Source organism: Vombatus ursinus, unplaced genomic scaffold (assembly GCF_900497805.2).
Source record: "Vombatus ursinus unplaced genomic scaffold, bare-nosed wombat genome assembly UNPS02012515.1, whole genome shotgun sequence".
In the NCBI taxonomy this organism is placed as follows: domain Eukaryota; kingdom Metazoa; phylum Chordata; class Mammalia; order Diprotodontia; family Vombatidae; genus Vombatus; species Vombatus ursinus.
This window is the reverse complement of record NW_020952293.1, coordinates 223,975-251,736: the sequence shown is the minus strand read 5'-3', so window position 1 is coordinate 251,736 and position 27,762 is coordinate 223,975. Positions and strand designations below refer to the sequence as shown.

General features: G+C 41.9%; 1 protein-coding gene across 2 annotated transcripts; it reads right to left on the bottom strand.

The window, feature by feature from the left end:
• Nucleotides 1-1,140: 1,140 nt before the first annotated feature.
• On the bottom strand, nucleotides 1,141-22,464 carry ADGRG3 (adhesion G protein-coupled receptor G3). 2 transcript variants are annotated; one of them, XM_027857955.1, is made up of 12 exons: nucleotides 22,241-22,464; nucleotides 21,465-21,600; nucleotides 17,981-18,122; nucleotides 16,995-17,141; nucleotides 9,966-10,100; nucleotides 7,810-7,843; nucleotides 7,571-7,671; nucleotides 7,271-7,383; nucleotides 4,187-4,467; nucleotides 3,964-4,057; nucleotides 3,095-3,369; nucleotides 1,141-1,744 (listed from the first exon to the last, which is right to left on the bottom strand). In XM_027857955.1, exons 1-12 carry the CDS (start codon nucleotides 22,335-22,337, stop codon nucleotides 1,635-1,637), a joined length of 1,665 nt encoding a protein of 554 aa, XP_027713756.1. In that variant the 5' UTR covers nucleotides 22,338-22,464; the 3' UTR covers nucleotides 1,141-1,634. The 2 variants fall into 2 exon arrangements, with proteins under 2 accessions (XP_027713756.1, XP_027713754.1); XM_027857953.1 differs by having other exon boundaries at nucleotides 21,465-21,615; nucleotides 22,241-22,461.
• Between the last annotated feature and the right edge of the window lie 5,298 nt (nucleotides 22,465-27,762).

Below are 27,762 nucleotides of genomic sequence, written 5' to 3'. Positions count from 1 at the left end.
AATTGAAGTTTATTAACTATTTGACCAAGGAAGGAATTGAGTTAGGAGCCAGTTGGAGATTAATTTAAAATAAAGAGAGAGTAGGATTTGATTTGTACACAGCGATTTTGCTGAGCTCAGTTTGTGCATTAAGTAAACCTTCTGAGGCAGAGACTTGTCTTATCTGAACTTGACGTCTCCCTCAGTGCCCAGCCCATGGCTCTACACACAGGAGGCACTTAATAAATGTTTGTTGTATGGTATTGTATCGTATTGACCCTACTCTTCTGGGCACAGCAACAGTCCCCTCTCTTCCCTTGAGCATCTCTGGGACCAGGAAAAGGTCTCCTAAGTTCAGCCTTTGCAGGAAAGGTAACCAGAATCTGAAGCCCTCCCTGGGGCTTTGGATGGCAAGACAGAGACTCAAAATGGGAAAGTGACTTAGCCAAGAGCCACTCCCCCAGGGCTCCATGGTCTGCTAGGGCTGGCCAGGGACTGGAGCTGGTGCTCTTAACTCTCCCACCTAACCCCTTCTCCCCACTACAAATCAGTGTAAGCTCCCACAAAGTCATGATGAATCCAACATGAGGAAGACAAAGAAGAGAAGGAACTGGGAAATCCTTAGTCCAGGTGTGGCTTGGTCAGACTTTTAGTATCGACATGGTGTTCAAGTGGGCCTTAGGAGCTGACAGAATAGGAGGCCAATTAGGGGGTGTGTTTTGAAGGATACTGCACCCCATTCCGTCTCCAATATCCCACCCATCTACTAGCCCTACTGATTAAGGTTCTGACATTAGATTCCTTTGGGTTAAGGCCTTCTGGTATTCAAGAGCATCCTCTTAATAGACAAGTTCCCTTGAGAGAGAGAGCTTATTGTTAGTTGAGATTTTTTTCACTTCATCAGGACCCTATGGGTGTGGGAAACAGGACAGGTAAGTTTTGCAGATATGGGATAGCCCCATGTAGTGATAGAAAGACCACTGGATTGGAGCTCAGGATACCTCAATTCTATCCAAGGGTTGTGCCCTCTACTAGCTGCGTGACCTCCAAGCCTCCATTTTCTCACTGGTAAATAACAGGGTAGGGGTGGGGCTGTTAGACTAGATCAGGAGTTCTTTGGGGTCCATGAACTTCAAAAAAATTGATGCTTATATTTCCATATAATTGGTTTCCTTTGTGATATGTTTTATTTATGCATTTAATAACGTTATTCTGGGGAAGTTCCACCAGACTACCTGAGGGGTCCATGGCACAAAAAGAACTTGAGAACCTTTAAACTGTAGATAAGCGCTAAGGTTCCTCCAAGATCTAAGAGTCTTTGAGGGGGATCTCTGGTCAAGGTTGGTGGGTTTTGGTAGGGGAGAATAATGAGGGGAGAGGAGGAGAAAACCAGGCACAGTCTCAAAAGGAGAGGTTAATAGAGACCCAAGGACCAATGTCATCATCTTCACAATTTTGGAGTTGGTTGCTCTGCCATTGCCAGGCTTCTCTGCCCATTTGGAGGAGAACCAGACTGGACTTGAATGAGCTGCAGTTAAGAAGTCTAGGGCGGGGTTGGTATTTGCTGCCAAGCCCTGGGTCTCCTCTCAATCACCATACCCACAAGTTGGTGTCAGTTCCTCCAGACATCAATGTTGAAAGAGGCATGGACCTGCCTACTCCCGGGATGCAGAATTGCTATGGTTTGTCTTGGCGGTACTGGAGGAAGACTCCTTTCTTAGACTTGGGTAGAAAAGGATGGCAAACCAGATCAGCATGAAAACACCTGTAAATGAGGAGAGGCCACCTTGAGCCTTGGAGGTGGAAGCCAGTGGAGGGCTGGAATGGGGGTGGTGTGCATGTTGGAGGAGGAGGTGCACAGCTTGGCCTATTCTTGGGCACAGAGACCAACACTGACTGCAGGCCAAACACCATGTCTTTTTCCTCTCTCTAGCCATCATGGAGCTGGAAGACAGGATACCTGGGCCCCTGCCTCTTTCCTTGACCTACAAGCTAATCTTACATGATTCTTTGGAAAAAAACCATGAGGACACAAGGCAAGAGACCTCCATTACAGTCCCTCCTTTGCTACTATCTATTTTGTGACCTTAAGGAAGTAATTTAATTTCTCTATGACTTATCTATTAAATAGGGAGAGTGAAAACCATCTATAAAATGGTTATAATAATAGCATCTACCTCAAAAAAATATCAGGAGGATCTCAAATTAGATGCTTTGCAAACCTCAAAAGACCATGTAAATGTTAGCTATTACTATGACTAGCCATGTGACCTTGGGAAAGTCACTTAGCTTTTCTCTCAGCTTCAATTTCTTTTCCCAGAAAGTGTGGTTAATAATAGTACCTACCTCACAAAACTGTTATTAGGATTTCAAATGAGACAATATATGTAAAGTGTTTGACAAACCTTAGAGCACTAGAGAAATATAAAGCACCATACAAATGTTAGCTATTACAATTTTAATTATTACTAAGTTGTCACTTTAGGCAAGCCACTTAACCTTTCTCAGCCTCAGTTTCCTCATCTGTAAAATGGGGGCAATAATAATACCTGCCTCCCAGGGTGTAGTGAGGATCTCTAGTGGATAATGTATGTATGTAGAGTGTTTTGCTTTGCAAAACTTAAAATGCTAGCTATATTAGGTATTGTTATTACTAGCTATCTTTTACCCTGGGCATAGAACCACTTTCAGCCTCAGTTTTCTTATCTGTAAAATGGGGGGTTAATAATAACACCTATCTCACAGGGATTTTACGAGGATCTAATTAGATACTATGAAAAGTATTTTGTTAACCCTAAAGTGCTTATATGAATATTGGTATTACTATTGCTACTGCTACTACTACTACTACTACTACTACTACTACTACTACTACTACTACTATCGCTACAACTATCACCACCACCACCACTACCACCACTACTACTGCTGCTGCTGCTGCTGCTGCTGCTGCTGCTGCTACTGTTACCATTACTGCTGTCACTATTTGGGGCTCCTGCTTTCTCTATCCCCCGGCACATCCTGGCCTTTCTTTGGCTTGCTTCCTAGGGGAGGTGGGGAGAAGTGAGAGTATGTGACATGTTAGAAAAGGACTGGGGTCTCAGAGTCTTCTTACCTTGGAGAGAGTTTAGTAGTGTGAAGGCATAGATGGCGGTCAAGCCAAGTGGGGTGAGGAGGACCAGCCCCCATGTTACCCCCACCAAGCAGGAGAGGCCAAGCACAGTGATGACCCCCTTCCAGGTCGAGCTCTGTTCCTTGCCTGCCTTGAAACCACGGAGGTGGAAAATCTTCCAAGCTACCAAGCCCAGGATCACGCCACCAAAGAGGAAGGTGACAATGAAGTAGCCATGAACTGTGATGTGCAGAGCTGTTCTGTTCTCTATCCAGCATCTGGCCAACAGCCAAGATGGTCAGCACAAGGAATGAGCCTCTTTCCCTTCCCCTGCCCTTATGGTTTCCCCTCCCATCACCCTGGACCTGTCCTAGAATCCCTGAATCTCAAAGCTGATGGGATCCCAGGGCCATCTCAAACCCACTCGTGAGCAGGGATGGCCTCTACAATATTCCCCCCAAAGTCTTCATCTAGTTTCTAGTGATACAGAGCTCACTTACTCCCTTGAAGCTGAGGTAGCTTCCTGAAACCAACTTTGACTAACTTTTGTTGTCCTGCAGCAACCCTGGGAACTGGCCCTGCCTACTTTAGTCTCATTACACTATGGGCAGGAAAGAGAATGCTCTCCATTTTTACAGATGAGGAAACTAAGGTCTCAGCTTTCTCATCTGCAAAATGAGAGGGTTAGGGCTCAATGAGATTATCTCTGAGGTCCTATTTAACTCAAATTCCTATGATAAATAGCCCCATGACCTGGTAATTCCTGTCCTAAGGAAGAGGAAGTAACCCCTTCTTTTAGAAATCTCCCCCCTCCTGCCTTCCCTAACTGTTTTTCCCAAACTTAGAGGCAGTGGAAAACTGAGGTGACTCACAGCTCCAAGGTGGTATGGTTAGCCCCATCCTTGATGGTGTAGCGCCCATAGCTGCTGGTGATTCCAGTGATAAAGACCACTAAGATGGGAAGTCCTGGACCCCAAAGGGAGAGGAGGAAGAGGAAAAAGAATCATGGAATTTTCCCTGCATTCTTCCCTTTTGGTTCCCTGGCACGGAGGGCAAACTCTATCACTGCAACACACACTGAGGACAGTCACCTACCCCAGCCCACCAGACACAGCTTCAGGAAGTAGTGGCTTATGTATATGTTGAAGATCTTGATAGCCAGCAGGTACAGATGCAAGGCCTCAATCCCCATCCAGGTGAAGCAGCAGAGCAGGAAGTAATGGAAGATCCCTCCCTGTGCCCGGCAGGAGGCTCCTTGCTCTGAAGACTTGTGCCTCAGACTGATGATGAAGGTGAGATTCAGAAGGGCCAAGCTGATGCTGAGGGCCACGTGGATCTTGGGGGCATCTTCTGACTTGAATCTCTGCCTTGTGAACCTAAAAGGGGGGTACAAGGACAGGAGCCAGAGAAATGGAGCATGAAGAGGAATGGGGGTGAAGGGGTAGGGGGAGAAAAAAGGGAGACCAGTCAGAAGGAAGTTATTGAATTCCTCCCAAGTGGGAAGTACTTTATTTAAGGCAGAGAAGAGAAATAATAGCAGTCCTCATCAAAGTACATTGACAGTCAAAGCACTTCCCCCGTACCCTGGGAAGTAGGCAGAATAGCTCTCATATCCTCATGTTAAAGATGAGGAAACTCAGAACCAGAGACATAGAGTGTCCAAGGTCACACAGTGAATTAATGGCAGAGATGGAATTAAAACCCAGGTTTTCTGATCCTTCTCATACCACGTCCCCAAAATGACTTTCTCTTTCCTAATGCTGGTGCTCTTCCTTCAAAACCACCTTGTATTTACCTTCTTTATACATACACGCATGTAGAGATATGTGTATATATTTACACATAAATGTATACACGTATGTATGCATGTGTGTGGATATCCAGGCATTATGTACCTGCCTCCTCCATTAGGCTGTTAGATTACTGCACATGGGACTTGTTTCATGCTTTGTGCTTACATAAAAGATGCTTAATGATGCTTCTTTCCTTCCTTTCTATGCCTTGTTCCCTCTCACTGTAGACTTATAGCTTGGTAAGGCTGGAAAAAGGTGCTTAAAAGTTATCTGGTTCAACCTATCATTTTACAGATAAGGAAACTGAGGTCCAGAAAGGAAATGTAGACTGCCCAAGGTCACACAGTAAGAATAAAAAAGATCTTACAGTTAGTAGAGGGATCTTCCAGGCAGTTAGAAAAGGGGGCTTTGTTAGACTGTGAGATGATGCCTGCTCTTAGCTGTCAGTTTATCACCTTCTAAGCATGCAGCCATGTCTCCTAAGGTCTTTAGATCAGTACAGAGCCATCTAAAAGGTAGAACTGAATGGTCCATGGAGTTTCCTGGGGAGCAGTAACCTCATAGTCTGGGCTGAGGAGCCAGATAGGGCGATGGCCCAAGGCAAAGTTGCTTAGCCCATAAAATTGGGAAAGCAGTAAGTTTTATAGTTAGAAGGCATCTTAGCGGCTACCTCATCCATCTCCTCTCATTTTACAGATAAAGAAACTGAGGCCTAGGGAGGTGAAAGGACTTTTCCAAAGTTACACAAGTAGAAAGGAATTTTTACCTAGGCCTTGGAATTCTAAACACATTATGCTTTCTGCTATGCTGTGCTGCCCATCGCAGTTTGATGTTGCTAAAACAGCAAATTTTCTAGGGGAGGGTAAAGAAAAGGTAAAAGTTATAAAAGTTAGACCTGGGCACCCATTGAATGTAATTGTTTCTTATTTTTTATTTATTCCCTCCATGGTTATGCCTCTTACCTTTCACTCCTCACCCCAAATACCTCAAATTGAGGGGTGGGAAAAGGGAATGCCTGAGTATTTCCAGGTATTTTCCATGCACTATATCCTTAGGAAGCTTTTTGGGTCCTATGATTATCCAGAAACTCCTTAGTTAAGCATTATGTCTCCCCAGCCTAATAGATGTGAAGTACTCCACATGCTCCTGTTGTCTATTTGCCATTTCCCTATTGGACTGGGAAAGGAAGGAGAGCTTCCTAGCTTGGTGGGATAAGTACTGAATAGGATGTCAGCAGACCTAGATTCAATCCTGGCTTTGCCAGTAACTAGCAATTTGACCGTAGGCAAATCTTAGCCCATCACTACACTTTAATTTCTTCTTCTATAAAATGGGAGGGGGGGTAAATTAGATAATCTCCACAGGTAGTCAGAGCTCTAGTAATTTATGAAGTAAGAAGGAAGGTTAAAAAAGGAAGAATTTAGAGGGAAAGAGAAGTCGTGACCATAGGTAGACTCATGGACAAAAAAGGAACCTCAAGGATGTCAGCACCAGGGACAGATCCTGAGATGTAACTTCTGCTGCCACCACCCCCATTCAGCTTTTCTATTCTTCAGCCATCTTTACAAGGGGACACTTGTTGCCTAGACCACAGTGTAAATCCCAACAGACAAATCCCCTTGATTGAGTTTTCAGGGACTAGTTACAGCAGCATCTCCTCTGTCGTCTGAAAAGGTTTTCTGTTTTCCCAATTATGCTTTTGACATTCCTGTCATTCTCTCTGCACCTCTCCTGTGCCCTTGTATGACCTTAGGCAAGTCACCATACCTCTTCAAATCCCAGTTTCCTCGTCTATAAAATGAAGAGGTTGAACTAGGTAATTTAGGGTTCCTTCTTGTTCGGGAGCCTGTGGTCTATCATGAGTAATTCTTATGTTTAATTTAAGAAGTCTCTCCTTCTACATAAATTAATCAATACATAGTTATCAAGCCTACTTTGTGCCAGGCACTGTGCTAGGTGCTAGGGATAGAAAGACAAAAATAAAACAATCCTTGCCCTCAAGGAGCTTATATTCTATCAGAAGAGAAAACATGTATGTATTAAAATCTATGCAAAATAGATACAGGTTGATTTTTCTGGGGAGGGAGGAAGGCACTAGCAGCTAGTAGGGAACAGGGAATTTTGAAGGAAACAAAAGATTTGAAGACCTGGGAGGTGATTTTCTGTCCCTCAAAGCTTAATGCCTGGTAGGTAGTAGGGAATGGGCTGGAGGTTAGAAGGTTAAAAGAGTCTTGGGCCCTGGGAGAGAAGCTCTGTCCTGAGGATCACCCAAAGGTAGAGAGCTGGACCATCCCCCTGGACCAAGAGGCTCACTCAGAAACGGGTGAGAGGGAGAGAAAGGTCATATTAGAGAGGGTGTGGAAGTGGGGATAGGAAGCTGACCTACCTCAGGGCAAAATAGAGGATTATGGTTAAAAACAGGAAGCACAGAGAGATTCCACAGCCAGCAAGAGAGAGTCGAATCAGAGACTTCACTGTGGTGGCATCAAGGACTGGCTTCTGTGGGAACCCCCCCCCAAAAAAAACCAAACCTTCATCAGACAAGGATAGCATGCAACCTCAAAGTCCTCCCCAAACCAGAGAGACTCAATTCACACTGAGTGCATTGACCCGGAACACTAGGGAGCTTGAGCCACTAGGGGATGATGGTACCCCACTCTCCTCCCCAAGGGCCCAAGTATGTCACCAGCAATAGGGCAAAGAAGGTCAGGTGGTCACAGCGGCAGATGGTCTGGTTGGTTCTTTGCTCTGTGGAGCAACCTGTGGGTTTCCAGTCTCCACCTGTGCCTGCAAAAGTACCTATTAGGTGCCCAGAAGGAGAAGCCACAGACCAACTGTCTCTCTACTCTTCAACCCTCCTAGGCCCTGGGCATCTGCCCCTGGGTATCCTGAGGAGATGGTGTGATGTGGCAGAGATTCACCTACCTTTATTATCATCCCAGAAAACGCATTGGCGGTCCTGAAACCACAGAAAAAAGGATTTATGAGTGTGGGTTGAATGTATTTGTACATTTTTTGTGTTGTGTACATTTGAATATATCCATATATATGTGCAGCTATGTATCAACTGCTTTGCATACGTCTGTGGAAATGTGTGCGAGTTCTGGATACACACATACTCTATATTCATATTTCATGCACATTTATCTGTGTGTTTGTTCAGGCAAGTCTGTATTTGTATATATGTGCATGTTTGTATCTGTGTGAGTATGCATTGATGATTGTCATGTGTGGGTATGTGTGTAAGTACACATATATGCATGTATGAATTTGTGTTTGTGTGTGCAAAATTGTAAGTGCACATGTATGGGTATGTGAATGGCATGTAGGTGTAACATACCAGTGGGTAGTGCTGTGGAGGGTTCTAGATCTTTTCTGTTTCCTCCTGCCTTCTGGAAGCTAGAGATTTAATCAGCTACACTCTTTTAGCAGTTAGCTAACTTTTAGCCTATGGGCAGTATAAGGGCCCCCAGATCCAGGTGGTCCCTTTCTCTTTTGGAATTTATTTCAAGCAAAAATTACTAATGCAATCACAAGATCTCAGAGCCCCTCATTTAGGAAAATTCAGATGTAGGTTTGGCTCTCTGCCCTAATTTAAATTTATGTATTTCTAGTTAACCCTTGGATTCTTCATATTCAAGGGGAAATCAGGATACAAGAAATGCTTAGGTAAAAGAAATAACAGTAACATCATCTGTAATAATAATAATAACTAGCATTTATATAGCACCGTCTATGTATCTTTCCCCACCTACCCCACCATTTTCAGCTTCTTTTTTTGTCTTTAGATTGTAATATCCTTGAGGCTAGGGATTGTCTTTTTTTTTTTTTTTTTTTTTTGGTATTTGTATCCCTAGGGCTTAGCACTGTGCTTGGCATGTAGTTGGTACTTAATAAATGCTTATTGACTATCCATGATTATCTCATTTAATCTTCAAAACAACCCAGTGAGGTAGGTTCTATTATTATTCAGATTTTGTAGATGAGGAAACTGAGGCAGAAAGAGGTGAAGTCACTTTTCCAGGGTCACACAGTTACTCAAGCAATGTGTATTAGAGGGCTCGATACTGGGCACATTACTGATAAAATAGTATATGCCTTCTGGAACTTCCCTAAGTCCTTTGAAGAAGTGATCATGTTTAGCAGTGCGTTGTGAATTTTCTGTTTCCGAGATACTTGCAGGGTGCAACCACTGTCCTCAGTTTTTCCCTTCTTTTCTGTAGTTTTGGTCTCCTTTCTGTTTCTCCTTTGACCTGTGGAGGCTTGCTAAATCCCATGCATGGCTGGGGATGCAGTCTCTCTCATTGCTGCTGCTGCTACAGAATGTGTATAATCCACTTTAATTCTTTTAAGCTAGATGGAATCAGGAAGACCTAAATTCAAATCTAGCCTCAGACACTGACTCACTGGGTAATCCTGGCCAAGTCACTTAACTTCTATCTGTCTCAGTTTCCTCAGGCGTAAAATAGTGATCACAAAAACAGCTACTTCCCAAATCCAATGAGATCATATCTGTAAAGTGCTTATCATAGTGCCTGTCAAGTAGTAAGTGTTTATAAATGCTTATTCCCTTCCCCTACTCCTTTCTTACAGACTTTGTGTGTCCCTTTAAAAACTCCCATGTATAACTCAAATCTCCCTTCCAGCTCAAAGATTGCAATAGTGCAAATCTTTTCCAGATTGGATGGGAAAGTTTGTCCTTCTAAAAAAGTCCCATGGGACTATTCAATTCTCAAATCTCAATTACACATACACATATATGCATGTATATGTATCCAGATTGATCTGCCTTTTGTACATGGGTGCATTTGTACAGATAGTTACATGTTAGCATTTATGTGTGTAGATGTGTGTTTGTTACATTTTCACATGTGCATGTGTTTGTATCCATACATATGTTTGTCATATAAACTGTGCTATGGTATGTATCTGTGTATGTGTCTATGAGTATGTTTGTAGTTAAGTGTGTGTATTCATAAATTATTAGCACCCATGTGAATATATGCATGGTATGCATGTGTGACTATCTGTAAGGATGTGTGTTTGTCTCATTCCCCTACTCATCAGGGCTGAGGGTTTACCTGATGCTGCTGTTTGTGGGAGAAGGTGATCTCCACAGGTTCGACCAGATCCTTGATGGGCTCAGTTCCAACCTGAATGCCTACCATGCGATTGTCTAGCACAGAGCTGCTGGATGGCTGGCCAGTGGCTGAGCCCTGAAGGGAGAAGAGAGGCCATCTTAGGCTTCAGGAGGGAGTATCCCCTAATAACCCTCTCCCCCTCCTACCTCTCAAACAGGTCCCTGGGACATTGGCATGGGTAATAGAGGTCTGAGCTGGCTCTCTACCATCTGGGTGCTCAAGGCAAGATTAAATAGATAATAAATAATGATGATGATATTAATAATAATTGTATCCAGAAAAAAGATCTGAAATACAAGTATGTATAAAATAATTTTATACCTATATACCTATTTGTGTCTAATAATAGCCATCTTTAGGGTGTGGGGGCATGAGGGAAGAAAAAAAATTACATCATAATTTTATTGTATATTTGAAAGCAAACTGTGTATAGTACATTTGCAGTTTCACGTGTAATCATCTTTTTATATTGTACTTTATTATGGAAAAGTTTGTTTTATTTCATAAGTTAAAAATAAAATTTAAAAAATAATAATAACTTCCATGGAATATATGGAATATTTTATAAGATTTGCATATTTGTAAGGTTCTTAAATGTTATATATATATGATTTTAAAATCACTTTCCCCCAAGAACCCGAAGGTTGTTTCTATAAATATTTCATTCCTCACATCTGGTTGAAAAAACCAAATAGGAAGGGTTTTTAACTACCCATACCTCTTATAGATAACTGGGAGTTACCTATATTTGAAAGGCTTTCACAGAAATGTCCCAAATTCAAACCCCAGGGCTTGAGCAGAATAAGAGGTTTGAAGGTAGCCAGAATTGTCACACAGTACTCAAAAGGGACCACCTAAATGGGATATTCTTAGAAGAAGAAATTAGGTTGGCTATCAAAAAACTTCCCTGAAGAGATACCTGGTTCAATTGGATTCAAAAGCAGCATGTGCCAGTAAATGCTCAACGACTCTTAGGAAAAAAAAGTTTAATGTACATCACTTTCTTAAGTCTAGTGAATCAGCAATGCAATAAATCAAGTCCTGGTTAACAGCTTTTGCTGATTTCCAAGGTGTAAATGCTAGCACTGATAATTTAACAATTGTTCTCCCAAGCCAGTACCAGCTGGTTTCATCACACCCTTGGAAGCACAGTTTATCAAATTTCCAAATTTGATAGTTCCAAAGAACAAGTAACTCTGATATGATACAGACTAACTTAAAACATAACAAAAGACAGTAGGATATCCAATTTCTTTTAGGAGGCAAATATTGTTTTAATATCAAAACCAACAAAGACAAGGCTGAGCATGAAAAGGAACAACATGAATATTAACAGACCAGTATCATTAATGAACAGACAAAAATATTAAATGTTAAACAATACAGCAACAATGCTATTCACTGTGACCAAGTAGGATAGAAAACAACAGAGATAACAAATCAGATTAACAAGAGAAAAAATAAAGATGGTGTGATCCTTAAAGGAGTTTACCTTCTGTTGGAGGTGGGTAAAACATGTCTACAGATAAATAATAGGACAGTTAGGTGGTGCAGTGGATAGAACTGGAATCAGGAAGACCCAAGTTCAAATCTGGCTTCAGATACTTCTTATTTCTGTGGTCCTGGGCAAGTCACTTAACCCCGTTTGCCTCAGTTTCCTCATCTGTCAAATGAGCTGGAGAAGGGAATGGCAAACTACTCCAGTACCTTTGCCAAGAAAACACCAAATGGGGTCACAAAGAGTGGGACATGACTGAAAAAAGACTTAACAACAGATAAGTGACTAGAGGATATGTATAAAATAAATACAAAGGGCTAGGGGCACCTGACAGAGTGGATGAGTCAGAAAAGACATCTTGAAGAAGACATTTGAGGTGAGCCTTGATAAGAACTAGGGGGCAGAACTAAGAAGCAGAGGTGAGGAGGGAGAGAATTACAGGCATGGGAGACAACCTGTACAAAGACATGAAGGTAGGAAATTAAACAGCATGTACGGGGAATAGAAAGTAAGCCAGTTTTGATGGAATACAAACAACTACGTGCAAACAAGCTATATACAGGATAAATAAGAACTAATGAAGAGGCAATAGAAATTCAGAAAGGTTAGGAAATACTTCCTGTAGAAGGTTAAGATTTCCATTGGGACTTAAAGGAAGCAGTGGTAGGGCTGGAAACTAGTCTACAATGGGTTAAAAAGGGAGAAGGAGGTGAGGAAGTAGAGATAGTGAGTTTAAGACAGCTTCTTGTCTCTCTCATTAGATTGTAAGCTCCTTGAGTCCAAGGATTGTCGTTTGCCTCTTTTTGCATCCCCAGTGCTTAGCCCAGTGCCTGCTGCACATAGTAGGTGCTTAATAAATGTTTATTGATTTTCTTAGCAGCTTGGCTGTGAAAGGTAGGGGATATACAGAATTTATATTTAAGACATTAAAAATTTAGGAATAAGATTTTAAAGAATAAGTAAAGCACAATGACCACCCTTCCTACTTCTAGAAATCTTAGAAATAGCAGTAAGACCTGAAAAAGGAATGAAAGGAAAAAGAGGTTCTAATCTTAGAAGTTAATAAATCTCTATGTACAGGTGACATGTTTGTATAGGACAAGAGTGTGGTAGATAGAGAGCTGACTTCAGAATCAGGAAGAACTATGTCCTGATCCCACCTGACATGTACTGGCTGGGTGACCATGGGCAAGTCACTTAACCTCGTGGAATAGGCAATTCTCTAAGACTATAAGTAAGAAGGTGACAACCTGTATGGGCAGAGAAATTTCCTTCCCAGGAGTACCTTTCATGAATGAAATGAATGGCACAATTAAAAAAAAAAGATTGTACACCTAGAAAATTCATGACCATTAATGACAAAAACAAAAATCAATGGAGGTAATAAATTACTTTAGTAAAATAGTAAGATGATAAGATAAACACACACAAAAAAATCTGCCTTCCTTTACACTACTGCCAAGAATCACAGCAAACCAATAAAGAAATATCCTTTGTGACAGCAATGAAATGCATGAAATATTTTATCATAACTTAAACTGGAAGATGTACGATGACAACTTCAAAATGGTTGTTGATGGAAATTAAAATGTGGAGCAATATTCCACGTTCACGGTTAGTGAAAATGCCAATACTTCCCAAACTAACCTATAGACCTGATGTAATGTTAATCATGCTAGCAATAGCCTGTTTCATAGAATCAACCATGATAACATTCCTATGGGAAAACATGTAAGACAATCAAGAACCATAAGAAAGAAAACCAACAAAGGGAATGAGAATGACCAGATTTCAAAATGTACTTTTAAAGTGATTATTATGGAATTTATCTGGTACCGGGGAAAAATCAAGAAACAGATTGATGGAGCAGAAAAGAGAAAAAACAAATAGAAACCAAGGTAGGTAATAAAGATTGTGTTGAACAAATCCAGAAATGCTAAATTGTTATTTTAAAAAATTGTTGGGAAGATTGAGTGGCCAAAAATGGTTTTAGATTCAAATCTCAATATCGACTCTAACTGGGCAATCAATGTAGGTATAAACAATTAAAAACTGGAAGAAACAGTAATGTCATATTTGTCTCAGATGGGATGATTGGAGATTAAATTAATAGCTTTGATTATGCAAAGATAAAAGGATTTTCCATAGCAAAAAAAATGCTGTTGAAAGAAAAAAGATTGGGGGGAAAAACCATTGACAATAATTAAAAGATCGACAAACTCATCAATAAGGACCTGAAATTATATATACATATATGTATATATACACATATGTTATATGTGTGTATAGGTATACATGTGTATACATTGTGCACATGTACATAATTTTACATGTGTACACATTATATATACATATATGACATAATACACTTTCCTTCAATGGAATCACAAGCATATAATTTTCCTAGGTGGAAATAGAAATAATAAACCCATGAAAAGATGCTCATATACCCTGTAATCAGAGAAATACAAATCATGAGAACCTTAAGAAGCTACCTTATTTATACTAGAATGGCAGAAGAAAAAAGATAAACATTCAATGTTGGTGGGACTATCAGAGAGATACTTGAATACATCATTGCTGGAATAGTAGACTGATGCAAACATTTTGTAAAACAATCTGACAACATACAATGGGAGGGATGAGCCCCTGCTGATTTCATTGGCATAGAGAACTCACTGGACATCTTGAACTGGATGTCTTGTAGACATCTTAAATTCAACATGCCCAAAACTGAACTCATCATCTTTCTCCTCAAAACCTCCTCTTTTTCAAACTTCCTTATTATTATTGAATATATCATCATTCCCCACCCCCCAGTTTTTCAGCCTCTAAACCTCAAAGAATTGAAACATGATGCTATCTTCAGATCTTCACACTCTATCTTATTCCCCCATAGCCAATCTGTTGCCTCATTCTGTCAATTTGACTTCTGCAACATCTCTTACATGTGCCCCCATCTCACTTCCGATGCTGCTGTCATCCTGGTGCAAGCCCCTGTTACATCATACCTGAACTATTGCAACAGTCTGCCGCTGGGTCTGCCTGCCGCAAATCTCTCCCCATTCCAGTGTACCTTCTACTTGGCTGTCGAAGTGATCTTTTCAAAGCACAATATCATCCCTCTACTCAATGAATTCCAGTGGCTTCCTTTCTCCTTCAGGATTAAATATAAAATTCTCTTTGACATTCAGAGACCTTCCCAACCTGCCCCTCCCCCATCTTTCCAGTCTGCTCACACCTTACATCCTTCACTCTCACCATATATTCTGGGACCCAGTGACACTGGCATCCTTGCAATTTCCTGTCCAAGGTACTCCATTTGCCGATGCCAGGCATTTCCCCTGGCTGTCCTTCATGCCTGAAATGCTCTCCCTCCTCATCTCCACCTGCTGGCTTCCCTGGCTTCAAGTCCCAGTGAAAATCCCACCTTCTACACAAAGCCTTTCCTAACCCCTAATTATGGCAGATTAATGTGATGGAATAGTATAGTGCCACAAAATGACAAATACAAAGCAAACAAGGAAACATGGAAAGTCTTTTCCAAAGTGATGAAAATCAAGACCAGAACCAGAATGTATATATGTAATTACAATTACCTATTTTTGTTGTTGTTATTTCAGTCATAGCCAACTTTTCATGACCCTATTTGGGGTTTTCTTGGCAAAGATACTGGAGTGGTTGGTCATTTCCTCCTCCAGCTCATTTTACAGATGAGGAAACTGAGGCATATGGTTAAATGACTTGCCTGGGGTCACACAGCTAGTAAGTGAGGCTGGATTTGAATTCAGATCCTCCTGAGTCTACACCTGGCGCTCTATTCACTGCACTTACTAGAGGATGAGATGGTGAGATGGTTTCATGCAAACAATGAATATGAGCTTGGACAGACATCAAGAGATACTAGAGGACAGAAAGGCTTGGTGTTCTATGGTCCATGGGGCCACAAAGAGTTGGACATAACTGAATGACTGAACAACAATACACATACTATGTACATACATACATATACATGTATATATACAAAGAGGTATGAAAATGTCTAATTATGGTTCTGTCCATTCATATATATATATATGATATCCCTATATATATGACATACCAATATATATGACATACATACATACATATGTAGATTAATGGCAGAGTCATAATTAGAAATTTTCATACCTGGGGTGTGGGGATGGGGTGGGGAAAATCTTTATGAAACATACCCAAGACATGCAATATAAAAAAAAGTTCTCAAAGTACCTTTAAAGGTAAACTCTTGGTTGGCATGTAGATGGAGCCCCCAGAATTGAGGCTGTTGGTGGTAGTGGGGCTCTTCTGGCGTGTGGCACCTGGGAGTGGTTGCAGAGGCTGTCTGGTAGCTTCCTATTTTAATTAATTCCTCTTGCCAAGTAGTAGGCTCACCCTCTCTCCACTGCTGAAGGGGTACAAACACTATTCGGGCTCTCTAAATTCCAGCACAATGTCCTAATTGTCCTGCCCTACATATGACTCTAAAAATCAATGTCACAGGCAGTGAAACTTCAGACAGACCACCAAAGGGTACCAGAGCAAATGCATGTTTTGTTACTTTGTATCCTGCTACTCCTTGGGCTCTACTTTGTTAACTGTGAAGGGTTTTATGTGAGATTTCATTCCTTATTCTGTATGTTTGTCTACTTATTTGATTATTTTTATTGATGGTTATTTAGTATGTAATTCAAAAAATTTTATAAAGAAACTCAGAGTCAGCCTCTTCTCTTTCCACTTCAGGTTACTCTCCACTCAGCTGCCAAACTGATCTTCCTGAAGCATAAATATGACCATGTCATCCTCCCATTCAACAAATTCCATTGGTTTCCTATTACTTCCAGGCTCAAACATGAAATCTTCCATTTGCCTTTTAAAGCCCTTGCCCTTTCCTGCTTTTCTGGTCTACTTACACCTAACTCTTCTCCATATACTCTATCCACTGCCATCCAGTGACACTGGCCTCCTTGCATTTTCACTGACTGCTCCCCATTCCTGGAATTGTCTCCCTCCTCATCTCCACTTCCAGACTTTCCTGGCTTCCTTCAAGTCCCTGCTAAAATCTTACCTTCTGCAGGAAGGCTTCTCCAATCCTCACTAATGCTAGAGCCCCTCTCAATGTATTCTGTATATGTTTTGCTTGTACATACTTGTTTCATAGATCCTTTAGAGCAGGGATTTTTCCTTTCGTCATTCTTTTTATTCCCCAGAGCTTAGCACAGTGCCTGGCATGTAGTAGGTGCTTGATAAATACTTGTTGACTTTACAACTACCATTTGATACTCAGGCTAGCCCCATAACCCCAAATGAGGTCACAAAGAGTCAGACACATCTGAGATGACTCAACAACAACAATGAGGAGGTAGAGGAAGGAAGGATGAATGAGAGGGAAGCTGAATTTCTCAGTTCCCTCCCCAACCCCATTTACAGTGGAGTGCTAGGTAACCCCTCACCTTGAATATTTCCCCTTCTCCAGTGTTGATGACTGCCAGGATGACTCGGACAGAGCTCATGTTTGGCCTGAGACTTTCAAATAGGCTTCTGGGGAGCCGGACTCTGTCGGGTGCCTCCATCTCATTCCCATTCAGTGTTACTGGCACCTGCAATTGCAATCCAATCATCCTCCCCTTCACCAGAGGGCTCAGGGGCCCATCAATCAGATGGAGAGAATAGACTTATGGAGGAGAGACTAATCCTGAGAGAGTGAAGGAGAGGAATTCTTAGGACCTCCTCTAATCTCAAGAGCATGAAATGAGGTCTAGAAATCCCAGTCCTTCTCTGCCTCTAACTCATCGATGTTTCCTTTAGCAAATCACATCCTGATCTAGGGGCAATGTGGTAAGCTGGAAAGGGCATGGGATCTGGAATCAAAGGGGTTCAAATCCATGCTCTGACACTCACTAGGTGATTTTGGGCAAGTCAGATTATCTAGTCAGTTTCTCCATCTGTAAAGTGTGGGGGGGGGAGATTGGAAGAGATCAGAGGCAGTCTGGTGAAACCCATGGCGCCTTCTCAGAGTCATTTTTAAAAAACAACTGAAACAAATGCTAAATTTCAGTCAGATGTTGGTGAGAATAAAGATGTTATTTCTCCCCCAGTCAATTTCACGGATCCCTGGAAATTTCTCTGTGGACCTCGGGTTAAGAACCTCTGAACTAGATGGCTTCTGAGTTCACTTCCTCTGAATGCTAAGCTTCTATCTCTGTGTTCTGTATACCAGAAGTCCCCACGGGAGAGGGAAGAGACATTGTCCTCTCTAAGGTCAAATCTGGCCCTTCATGAAATACATGCGATTTAGAAAGGCTGGAGGAACTGGAAGGGAGAATCAATGTAGGGGAAAAGACTTAGCTGGACAGATTGCATGATTCGTGAAAGTGCTGGTAATCCCAAGGGATATAAGCGAGGGGAGTAGGACACCAGGGGTTAGGAGACCATTCACCTGAGATGGTGAGATGGAGAAGAAGAGGTCTTGGGAAGTGTTGACAGCGATATTCTGGATGGTTGCCTTAACCGCAGTCTCATCCAAAACAGGCACTGGTGATTTTTCTTTAGCCAGTTCTTCCAACTTCTTTATCCAGAATCTGCAGAGGGGAATGGACACTGGGCCAGGAGTTGGGAGGGACTGCAGATTGACTCAGCTCTAACCCTAAATTCGCTCAGGCCCCCTCCTATGCTTCTGTATGGACATAGAAACTTGGGGGTAAGTGACTAATGTTCATTCTGTCCCTGACTCAGCCAGCTGCTACTATTCAGAAGATGCTTGGAATGATCAGAGACTTCCAGATAGTATCCCTAACAGACAGAGCATGTGTGTGTGTGTGTGTGTGTGTGTGTGTGTGTGTGTGTGTGTGTGTGTGTTAGGCATAGTAGGTGGGGATTCTTACATTGGGAGGTTCTGATACTTGTTAGGACCTTCCCACCCTCCACTAAGGGTTCTAATTAGTATTCCTAGTTGTGGGTTTCTGAAACCCACCTTGCTTTAGTTATTAGCATGTTGTTTTCCCATTAGAATGTAAGCTCCTTGAGATCAAGGGTCATTTTAACCCTTCTTTGTATCCCCAGTACTTAGCATAGGGCCGTGCACATTGTAGGTGCTTAATAAATGCTTCTTGAGAGAGAGAGACAGAAATAGAGACAGAGATGGAGAGAAGGGGAGAGACAGAGAGAAAAGGAGAGAGACAGGAGAGGGAGAAAGGAAGAGAGAGGCAAAGAGACAGAAAGGGAGAAAAGAAGAGAGAAGCAGAGAGAGAGATACAGAGACAGAGATGGAGAGAAGGGGAGAGACAGAGAGAAAAGGAGAGAGACAGACAGGAGAGGGAGAAAGGAAGAGAGAGACAGAGACAGAAAGGGAGAAAGGAAGAGAGAAACAGAGAGAGAGAGAGAGAGAGAGAGAGAGAGAGAGAGAGAGAGAGAGAGAGAGAGAGAGAGAGAGAGAGAGAGAAGTTAAATCTTAGATTTGTAAGTGACTCCAGAAGGCCACTAGTCCAAATTGAACTTAGACTCTATAACTTCCTCAACAAATCAGTCTCTAGTTTATGCCAGAAGACCCCAAGTAGGGACAACTGATTCCACTTTGGGTTGTCTCCATAGTCAGGAATTCTGTCCTTATGTCATTGTGTAGTAGGCCAAGCATTGGCTCTGGAGCTTGGTTCAAATCCCAGTTCTGCCACTCCCTAACCTGTGTGACCCTGAGCAAACCACCTAATCTCTCTGGGCTGCAGTTTCCTAATTTGTAAAATGAAGAGATTAGATCAGATGACCTCCATGGTCCCCTCTAGCTCTGAAACTATTAACTTACAAACCTAAATTTACAACTTCTACCCATTGTTCCCCATTTTTCTCTCTGGGACAAGGAGGACAAATCTAATCTCTCTTCCCTATGATGGTCAACAAAGACTTGAACATAGCTATCACATCTCCCTCAATCTTTTCATCACTAGTTCCTTTAGCCAATCCTAGGCCATGGTGAAGTCTCATTTCTTACTGTCCTTGTCACTTTTCCTTCTCTGAATGCTCTTTAGCTTATCAACAGACTTCCTAAAATGTGGTACACAGAAGTGCACACAAAACTCTAGATGGACAGTGTCAAACTCAAATAGAAACAGGGCAACTAAGCAGTGTATAATGTTCCCTGTGGTGTCCATATTGGTTTAGAAAGCCACATATTAATATCATCTATGCTTTATTGCATTTTTATTTATTTTGCTTAGATATTTCCCAATTACATTTTAATCTCTCAGGCCACACTTGGGATTATTGTGGGCCACGTGCAGCTATGGGCCACCTGTTAGATACCTCTGCTCCAGATATTGTTTAAGCAGGGCAGAGTACAGTGGAATCATGGCCATCTTCCTTCTGGACACCATGCCCTTTCCAATGCAGGCTAAGATCATTTGCTTTTTTTTTTTTTTTTTTTTTTTTTTTTACTGTTACATTATACCATTGATTGACATTGATCTGCCAAAACCTCCAGAAATGTTCCATATGAATTATCGTCTTCCACATTTTGAAGTTGGGAAGTGGATTTTTTGAACTCAAGTTTGAGTCTCTTCATTGATTACAGTGAAATGTCATCATATTCTATGGTGCCCATCATTCTAAATCATCTAGATCCTTTTGGATCCTGACTTTATTATCCAGTGTGCTAGCCATTTCCCCTGGTTTTGTGTCCTTTGCAAGTTTCATAATTATGCGCCTACACATTTATCCAAGTCATTGATAAAAATATCTGGTATCACAAAGATGAAGACAGATTCTTAGGGGGCTACTCCACTGAAGACCTTCTTCCAAAGTGAAATTGATCCATTAATGAGTATTCTTTAGATCTAGTCTGAATGAATTTAGCTGAATTATCATCTAGTTTACTTCTTTTCATCTTGTCCACAGGAATACTACAGGATACTTTGTTAAATGCTTTGCCTAAGCCTAGCATTTCCCCAAGCTACTGGTCTAATGACATTGTCAAAAAAGGAATGAGGTTTGTCTGGCATGATCTCTTCTGGGGGAAGCATGCTGACTGTCTATGATCACTGCTTCCTTTTCTAAATACTCATGAACTATCCCTTTAATATTGATTTTTACCATTTATCAAAGATCCATAGTTTGTAGTCTCTACTCACTTCTGGGTTTTTCGTTTGTTTGTTTTGTTTTTGTTTGGAAAATCGAGACAAGACTTGACCTTTTCAAATCATGTATCACTGCTCTATTATCCACAGTCTTTAAAAGATGACTGATGGTAGATTAGCAATCATGTCCACCAGTTCTTTTAATAATCTTGGTTGTGATTAATCTAGTCCTGGTGACTTGAATCCCTGGAAGTACTTTCTTATCCTTAGTGGAGAAAAGAAAAAAAGTAAGAATTGAGTAGTTCATCCTTCTTACTGTCATTTACTCTTTCCTCGTTCACCCATTCTGAGCTAGGGTCCTGTTTTCCTTTGATCTTCCTCTTCAGCTTTAAAAAAAACAAACAAACTACTTCTTGTTGCCCTTGGTGCTCATCATTAACCTCAATGTACCTTGAATGTTAGTGGCATACCAAAGTGTGGTGGGAGCAAAGGAGGGCAATAGAGGCAGATGTACTATCTGCCTCTATTGCCCTCCTTTGACCCTACCTTCAGTTCAATTTAACAGTTGTCAAGAGCCTAGTATGAGCAAGCCATTGTGCTAGATGGTGGGAATACAAAGAAATGAAAAATAGTCCTACCTTCAAGGAGCTTATATTCTACTGGTGGGCATAACATGCAAACTGATAAGTAAATACAAGAAAATTTGAGGAGGGTGAGCACACTAATAACTTCTGTTTTATGGGTCTTAAAAATCTAAGGAGAAACCAATTTCTCCTTGCAGGACAGAATGAGATCCAGAATAGTAGTTCCCTTCATTGGTTTCTGCATATTTTTGAGGGATGAAATGATGATTCTCACCTCTCTATCACCTTGGGCTTACAATCCGGAGTACTTCTGTTACATGAAACAAAGCACCGAGCAGCCGCATACTGAGACGGAGTTGAGGCTTCTCCAGAGCAGAACTTGTTTTCTCTCTCCTTGGCCCTCATAGGATCTAGAAGACATGGCCCTCAAAGAAAGAAGAAAAGGACTCACATGTACAAAAGCTATTTATATCAGCTTTTTTGTAGTGGTAAAGAACTGGGAACTAAGGAGGGTGCTTGTCAAATAGGGAATGGCCGACCAGATTAGTGTATATGGAGGTGGTGGAATACTTTGGTATTGTAGGAAATCACTAAAGGTATGATTTCAGAGGGTTTGGGGAAGACTTCTATGAACTGGTAGGCAGTGGGGTGGGTAGAACCAGGAGAACAATTTATACAATAATTATTTATTATTATTTATACAATAATAACAATATTATAAAGGACAACTATGACTCCCATATGAGTCTGCCCCACCTTCATATCCCAAATCCAGGGACCAGACAGAGATCCTAAACAGACAGATTGGTGGAGCTAACATTGCCCCTCACAAATGCCTACTCTGTCCGACAGTTGACAACCTAGCCCCAGCTCTCTTCTCCCCTTCCCCTTCTGAGTCCAACACTCAGCCCCTTCATTCCCTGGAAGGAGGAGAAAAGCTAGTTATGTCTCCTAACTGGTTAAGCCCTGGTTCTCACTGGAGTTGTAGAATTCAGTCCCAGAAGGATAGGGAGCTCTTAGGAAGAGGGAGGGAGCATTTGGCCTACTTACCCAATTGAAGCAGGAAGAAAAGTTGGAGAAGCATGGTCCCCAGATGTGTTGGTGTATGTTGGCTTAGCGACTCCCCCATGACTGGTCTCAGCCTCATTCTCTCCCCCTAGGAGGCCTAGGCAGATCTCTCCCAATGTCCGTCTGAGCTGCGGGAGGTCCCGTGATCTTTCTGTGCCTACAGTGTCCGTTACACTTCCTGTTTGTCCGCTCTTCCTGTTATGAAATATGGTAACTGTCACAGATGGATGAGAGGATTAAGGTGCAGACATTCAAGTCATATCCTGAGACCTTCTCTTCATCTCTGTCTATAGCAGTTACCATGAGAACAAATTGTAGTTAGGGTTAGACACACGTCACTACCAAGCAGGTCGTGGAGGCTGGGCCAGGAGACTAAAGAGTATCTGGGGCTCAGGCCAAAGTTGATCCTTCCTGGAGAGTGGGAAAGGGCTCCAAACTTCCCCAACTCCCTGGCTATCCAATTACACTCTGAGGGAGCACCTTCCTGCTCGTAAGGCCTCATCAGGCCTGACTCTACACCCATCCTCATGCTGGAGAGCATTTCTGGCAAGGCTTCAGGCAGGATGCTCAGTCAGTTGCTTTCATATTGGATGCTGACCTGTAGCCCTGGCTTCTGGCTCACCTGCAAGTGCACTTTCAAGAATTATAGGTGGTAGCCTTTCCTATAAATCCAGGATGGGATCATAGCATTGGATTTAGAGCAGAAAAGGACATTGGAGACCATCTAGTCCAAACTTTTCATTTTACAAATGAGGAAACTGAGGCCCAGGGAAATTGTTACATATTTTATAGTTTTATATGTACATGGTGTCCCTTCTGGTAGAATGTAACATTCTTGATGAATTTTTGACCCAAGAAAGAATAAAAGCAATTATAAAAAGCTAGATAATTTTGATTATGTGACATTGAAGACCTTTTGCACAAACAGAATTAACATATCTAGAATAAGAAGGAAAGCAGTCAACTGGGAAACTTCTAAGTATCAAATATTTCCAATAAGGCTTTAGTATCAAGGTAAATTGACAACTAGCCGAAACATATAAGACCAAAATTTATTCCCCGATGGACAAGTGGTCAAAGGATATGAACAAACACTCTTAGAATAAGATCGCTAACTATTTACAGCCCAATGAAGGAATCCTCCAGATCACCAGTAATGAGAGAAATACGAATCGAAACAATACTGAGGTTTTCCCTCACACTCATCAAATTGGCAAAGATGACCAAAAATGTGAATTGTCAATGCTAGAGAGTCTGTGGAAAGATAGGTACAATAATGCGTTATTGTTGGAGTTGCGAATCGGCACAACTATTTTGGAAAATAATTTTGAATTATGCAAATAAAGTGACCAAAATGACCTTTAACCAGATTTTCCACTGCTAGGCATGTACCCCAAGGAGATCATTGAAAAAAAAAGTCCCCATGTATACCAATATATTTATAGCAGCATTTTTTTTTGTGGTAGCAAAGAATTGGAAACAAAGTAAATGTCCACAAATTGGGGCAATGAATAAATAAATTGTTGTACATAAATATAATGAATATTACAGGGATGTAAGAAATGATGAATGTGATGAACAAATAAAAACATGGAAAGACTTATGTGAATTGATGCAAAATGAAGAAAAGCAGAGCCAGGAACACAATATATGCAATGACTAGAATGATGTCAATGGAAAGAACAATTATCACAGAACAATCTAATATAAATATTGTAAACTTTCCAAGAACGGGCTTGGCTGCAAAGAAGAGATGATACCTCCCTCCCCTTCTCTGCAAGGGGCGTGTAGGGGTAGGGGTGGTGTCCACAGATGTGGAACTCTGAATATACTGTCAGATTTTTTGAGGGGTTTTGTTGATTCCAGCCCTCCCCTTTTTTGTCTATTAAAAAAACATTCTTTGTTATAACGGGTGGCTTTCTGGCAAGGGACAAGAGGAAGAATACAGGGGAAAATCTAGGTGATATAAAGCAAAAGAAATCAATAAAATCTATTTTTAAAAAGAATGCAAGCTCTTCAACTGCAGGAATGTTTCATTTGTGGGCTGAATGTAGCACATAGTAGGTATTTTGTAAATGATTGTTATTTAAGTGCCTTGCCCAAGGCCACATAGTGTTTGTTGTTGAGTCATTTCAGTCATGTCCAACTGTTGGTGACCCCATTTGGAGTTTTCTTGGCAGGGATACTGGAGCGGTTTACCATTTCTTTCTCCAGTTCATTTGACAGATGAGGAAACTGAGGCAAACAGGTGAAGTGACTTGCCTAGGGTCCAAGGCTGAATTTAAATTCATGAAGATGAGTCTTCCTGACTCCAGGTCCAGCCCTCTAACCACTATGCTATCTAGTGCCCCACCCCATATTGTAGTAAGTGTTGAAAGTGAGATTTGAACTCAGATCTTCTACTCCAAAGCCAACTCTCTCTGCACTCCACCACCATAGGCACCAACCTAATTACTGCTTTACCAATCCTTTCCATCAGCCTTTAGGGGGAATCCACCAGGTAACACTTGTTCCCCAACAACAACCTTTCGTACATCCAGTCTGTCGCACAGAATTGGTCACTGCCTAAGGGCCAGAACTCAATCTTCTATTTCTTCCATTCTCTCGACAACCCCCTCTCTGACTTTTAATCTCTTCTACCTGTCCAGCCCAGGTCCTGTGCCTAGACAGCACAGAGTTCTGTTCCTAAATCCCCAACACATGACTGAGGCCTTGCCTTGGGGAAGAAGCTATCCAGTGTCTCCTGCAAGATGTAGGTACTGAGTAGAAGACAGCAAGCCAGGAAGCCAGCAGCAGTCCTTGGCCTGACTTCTAGTCCATAGTTTTAACTTCTAGGTATCCCAGCGGATATCTGGAAGTAAGAGGATGGAGCTGCCTCTCACCTGGGAAGCATAAACAATGACAATGTATGAATTTCAGATAAAATAATTCTCTGCTTTAATAAAAAAAAAACCCAAAAACCAAAAAACAGACCAGCCCTGACTTGTTTACATGGAGGCCTGGCTGGGGATCTATTTGCAAAGGGCTTTGGGATCCTTGGATAAGGGGGTGTAGGGAGTCTTGGTGAAGACCTCAACAGCTGGAAGGATTGGGTTTTCCAGGAAAAGACAGGCTCAGCGGAGCAAGGGGAAAGCAGATCTGGGGGGCCCCTCCACAGTCACAGTAATAGGCTAATTCATTGGTGTCAAGTGCTCCCAGCTGTGAATATGATGGACGTTGGCCACAGTAGGGGATGAGCAGAGGTCTAGCGCCAGCTGTGAAACCTGCAAAGTGCAGCCTAAATGAGCCTGCGGTCTTCAGGCGCACCCTCCCAAGCACTTCTTAGAAACCCCTTAAGGAGGATAAATGTTTCCTTAATAGAGGGAAGTGATCAGCAGGTCAGTGACATCCCAGGCCTAAGGATGGGGAGTGGGATCAGACTCTTGATGCTGGAGGCCAGTGTGTAACTAACTTAGGTGAATGGAGTGTTGTCCAGGAGTCATCTGGGTGGGGCACACTTCCTCCTTCTGCCTCTCCTTGAGATCTTCTATGGGCCTAGGTTGCCACACTCAAGGTCCTGCTGTGTTTTCCACCTCTTGGACCTCCCTCCTCTAGAATTTTCTTTGTTTGCGGGGGTGGAGGGGAGGCCTAGACCTAGAGCATCCCTCTGCCCATTGAGACTACATTCTAGGCCAGACTGTCTTTCAGATGACTGCCACCGCTGACTTCCCTTCTATTTTTGCCCTGGGTACAAAAAATTCTGTTATGGTTCTTACTTTTAAATAGGAGTGTAACCTTGGCAGGGATCTATCATCTCCTGTCAAAGCAGCAGGGTAACACGTGGACAAAATTGCCTCTATGTGCTGATCTGAGCACCCTGGCTTAGTGGAGCGAAGGCTTGGTTTCTAGTCTTGGCTAGCTCATGGTGTGAACTTAGGGTCACTCCCTTTCCTTATCTGGGTCATAATTTCCTCATATAAAAGGAGGGTGTTGGTGCAGTAAATTAGAATTAACCCAGATTTGGACTTGAAGGACCTGTGTTGAACTCTCATTTTCCCCTTAGTAGCTGTGTTACTTTGGGCAAGCCACATGACCTCTCCAAGGCCTCAGTTTTCTTATCTATAAAAGGGGAATGAACTACAAGTGATCTCTAGGGATTCTGTCTCTAATTTCTATGATCCTGGCATGAGATGATCTGTCTCAAAGATCCCTCCCAGTTCTGATATTCTATGATATATGATTTCAAAATATCTTGGCCATCAGCCTGACGCTGATGGCTGAGATTCCCACTGTCAAGTAGCTTTGGCAAAAGGTATTCGGTCTTCAGAAGACCCTCATTACATAGGAGGGCCAACCTGCTAATCTGTTAGTGCCTGCCAATAGCTGAACCCCCGAATGGCTCATCAGATTAGCTGGCTGTCACTTAGCAGGCCCTCTAAGGAGGGGAACCAGCATGGCCAACTTTTGAGGGTGATAGAGCCTCACTAGCCTCCTTCATCCCTTGAGCCTTCTTGCCTTCTTTCACCAAGAGGAAGCATGGTCTGAAGGCAGAGGACCTGGGTTCGAATCCCAGTTTTGCTATTTGTCACTTTGGACAAATCATCCCGTGCCTCCCTCATCTATTTCCTCGTCTGCAAAGCAGGGTGGATTTCATAGGATCATAGATTTAGCAATGGAAAGAGAGCTCAAAGGCCATCTACCCTGATGCCTTTTTCTTACAGATGAGGAGCAGACCCAAGAAGACTGACTCTTCCAAGGTCACACAGGGAGGGTCTGAGATGGGATATGAACCCCAGGCCCTCAGACTCTGCAACCAGTTCACTAAAGACCCCTCTCTAAAGTTATGATCCAACTTTTGTCAGGAGACCCAAATACATTTCTCTCTCTCTCTTTTTTTTTTGTAAATAGTATTTTATTTTTTTCCACTTACATGTAAAGATACTTTTCAACATTCATTTTTTACAAGATTTTGAGTTTCAAATTTTTCCCCCTCCCTCCCTCCCACCCCCCCTCCCCAAGATGGCAAGTGATCTGCTATAGGTTATAGATGTGCAATCATGTAAACATATTTCCACATTAATCCGTCGTGAAAGAAGAAACAAAACAAAAGGGAAAAGCCACAAAAAAAGAGAAAATATGCTTTGATCTGCATTCAGACTCCATAGTTTTTTCTCTGGATATGGACAGCATTTTCCATCATGAGTCTTTTGGAGTTGTCTTGGGTCATTTTATAGCTGAGAAGAGCTAAGTCAATCATAGTTGGTCATCACACAATGCTGCTGTTGCTGTGTACAATGTTCTCCTGGTACTGCTCACTTCACTTGGCATCAGTTCATGTAAGTCTTTCCAGGTTTTTCTGAAGTCTGCCTGCTCATCATTTCTTATAGCACAATAGTATTCCATTACATTCATACACCACAACTTGTTCATCCATTCCCCAATTGATGGGCATTCCCTCAATTTCCAGTTCCCTCAATTTCCAGTTCTTTACCACTACAAAAAGAGCTACTATAAATATTTTTGTA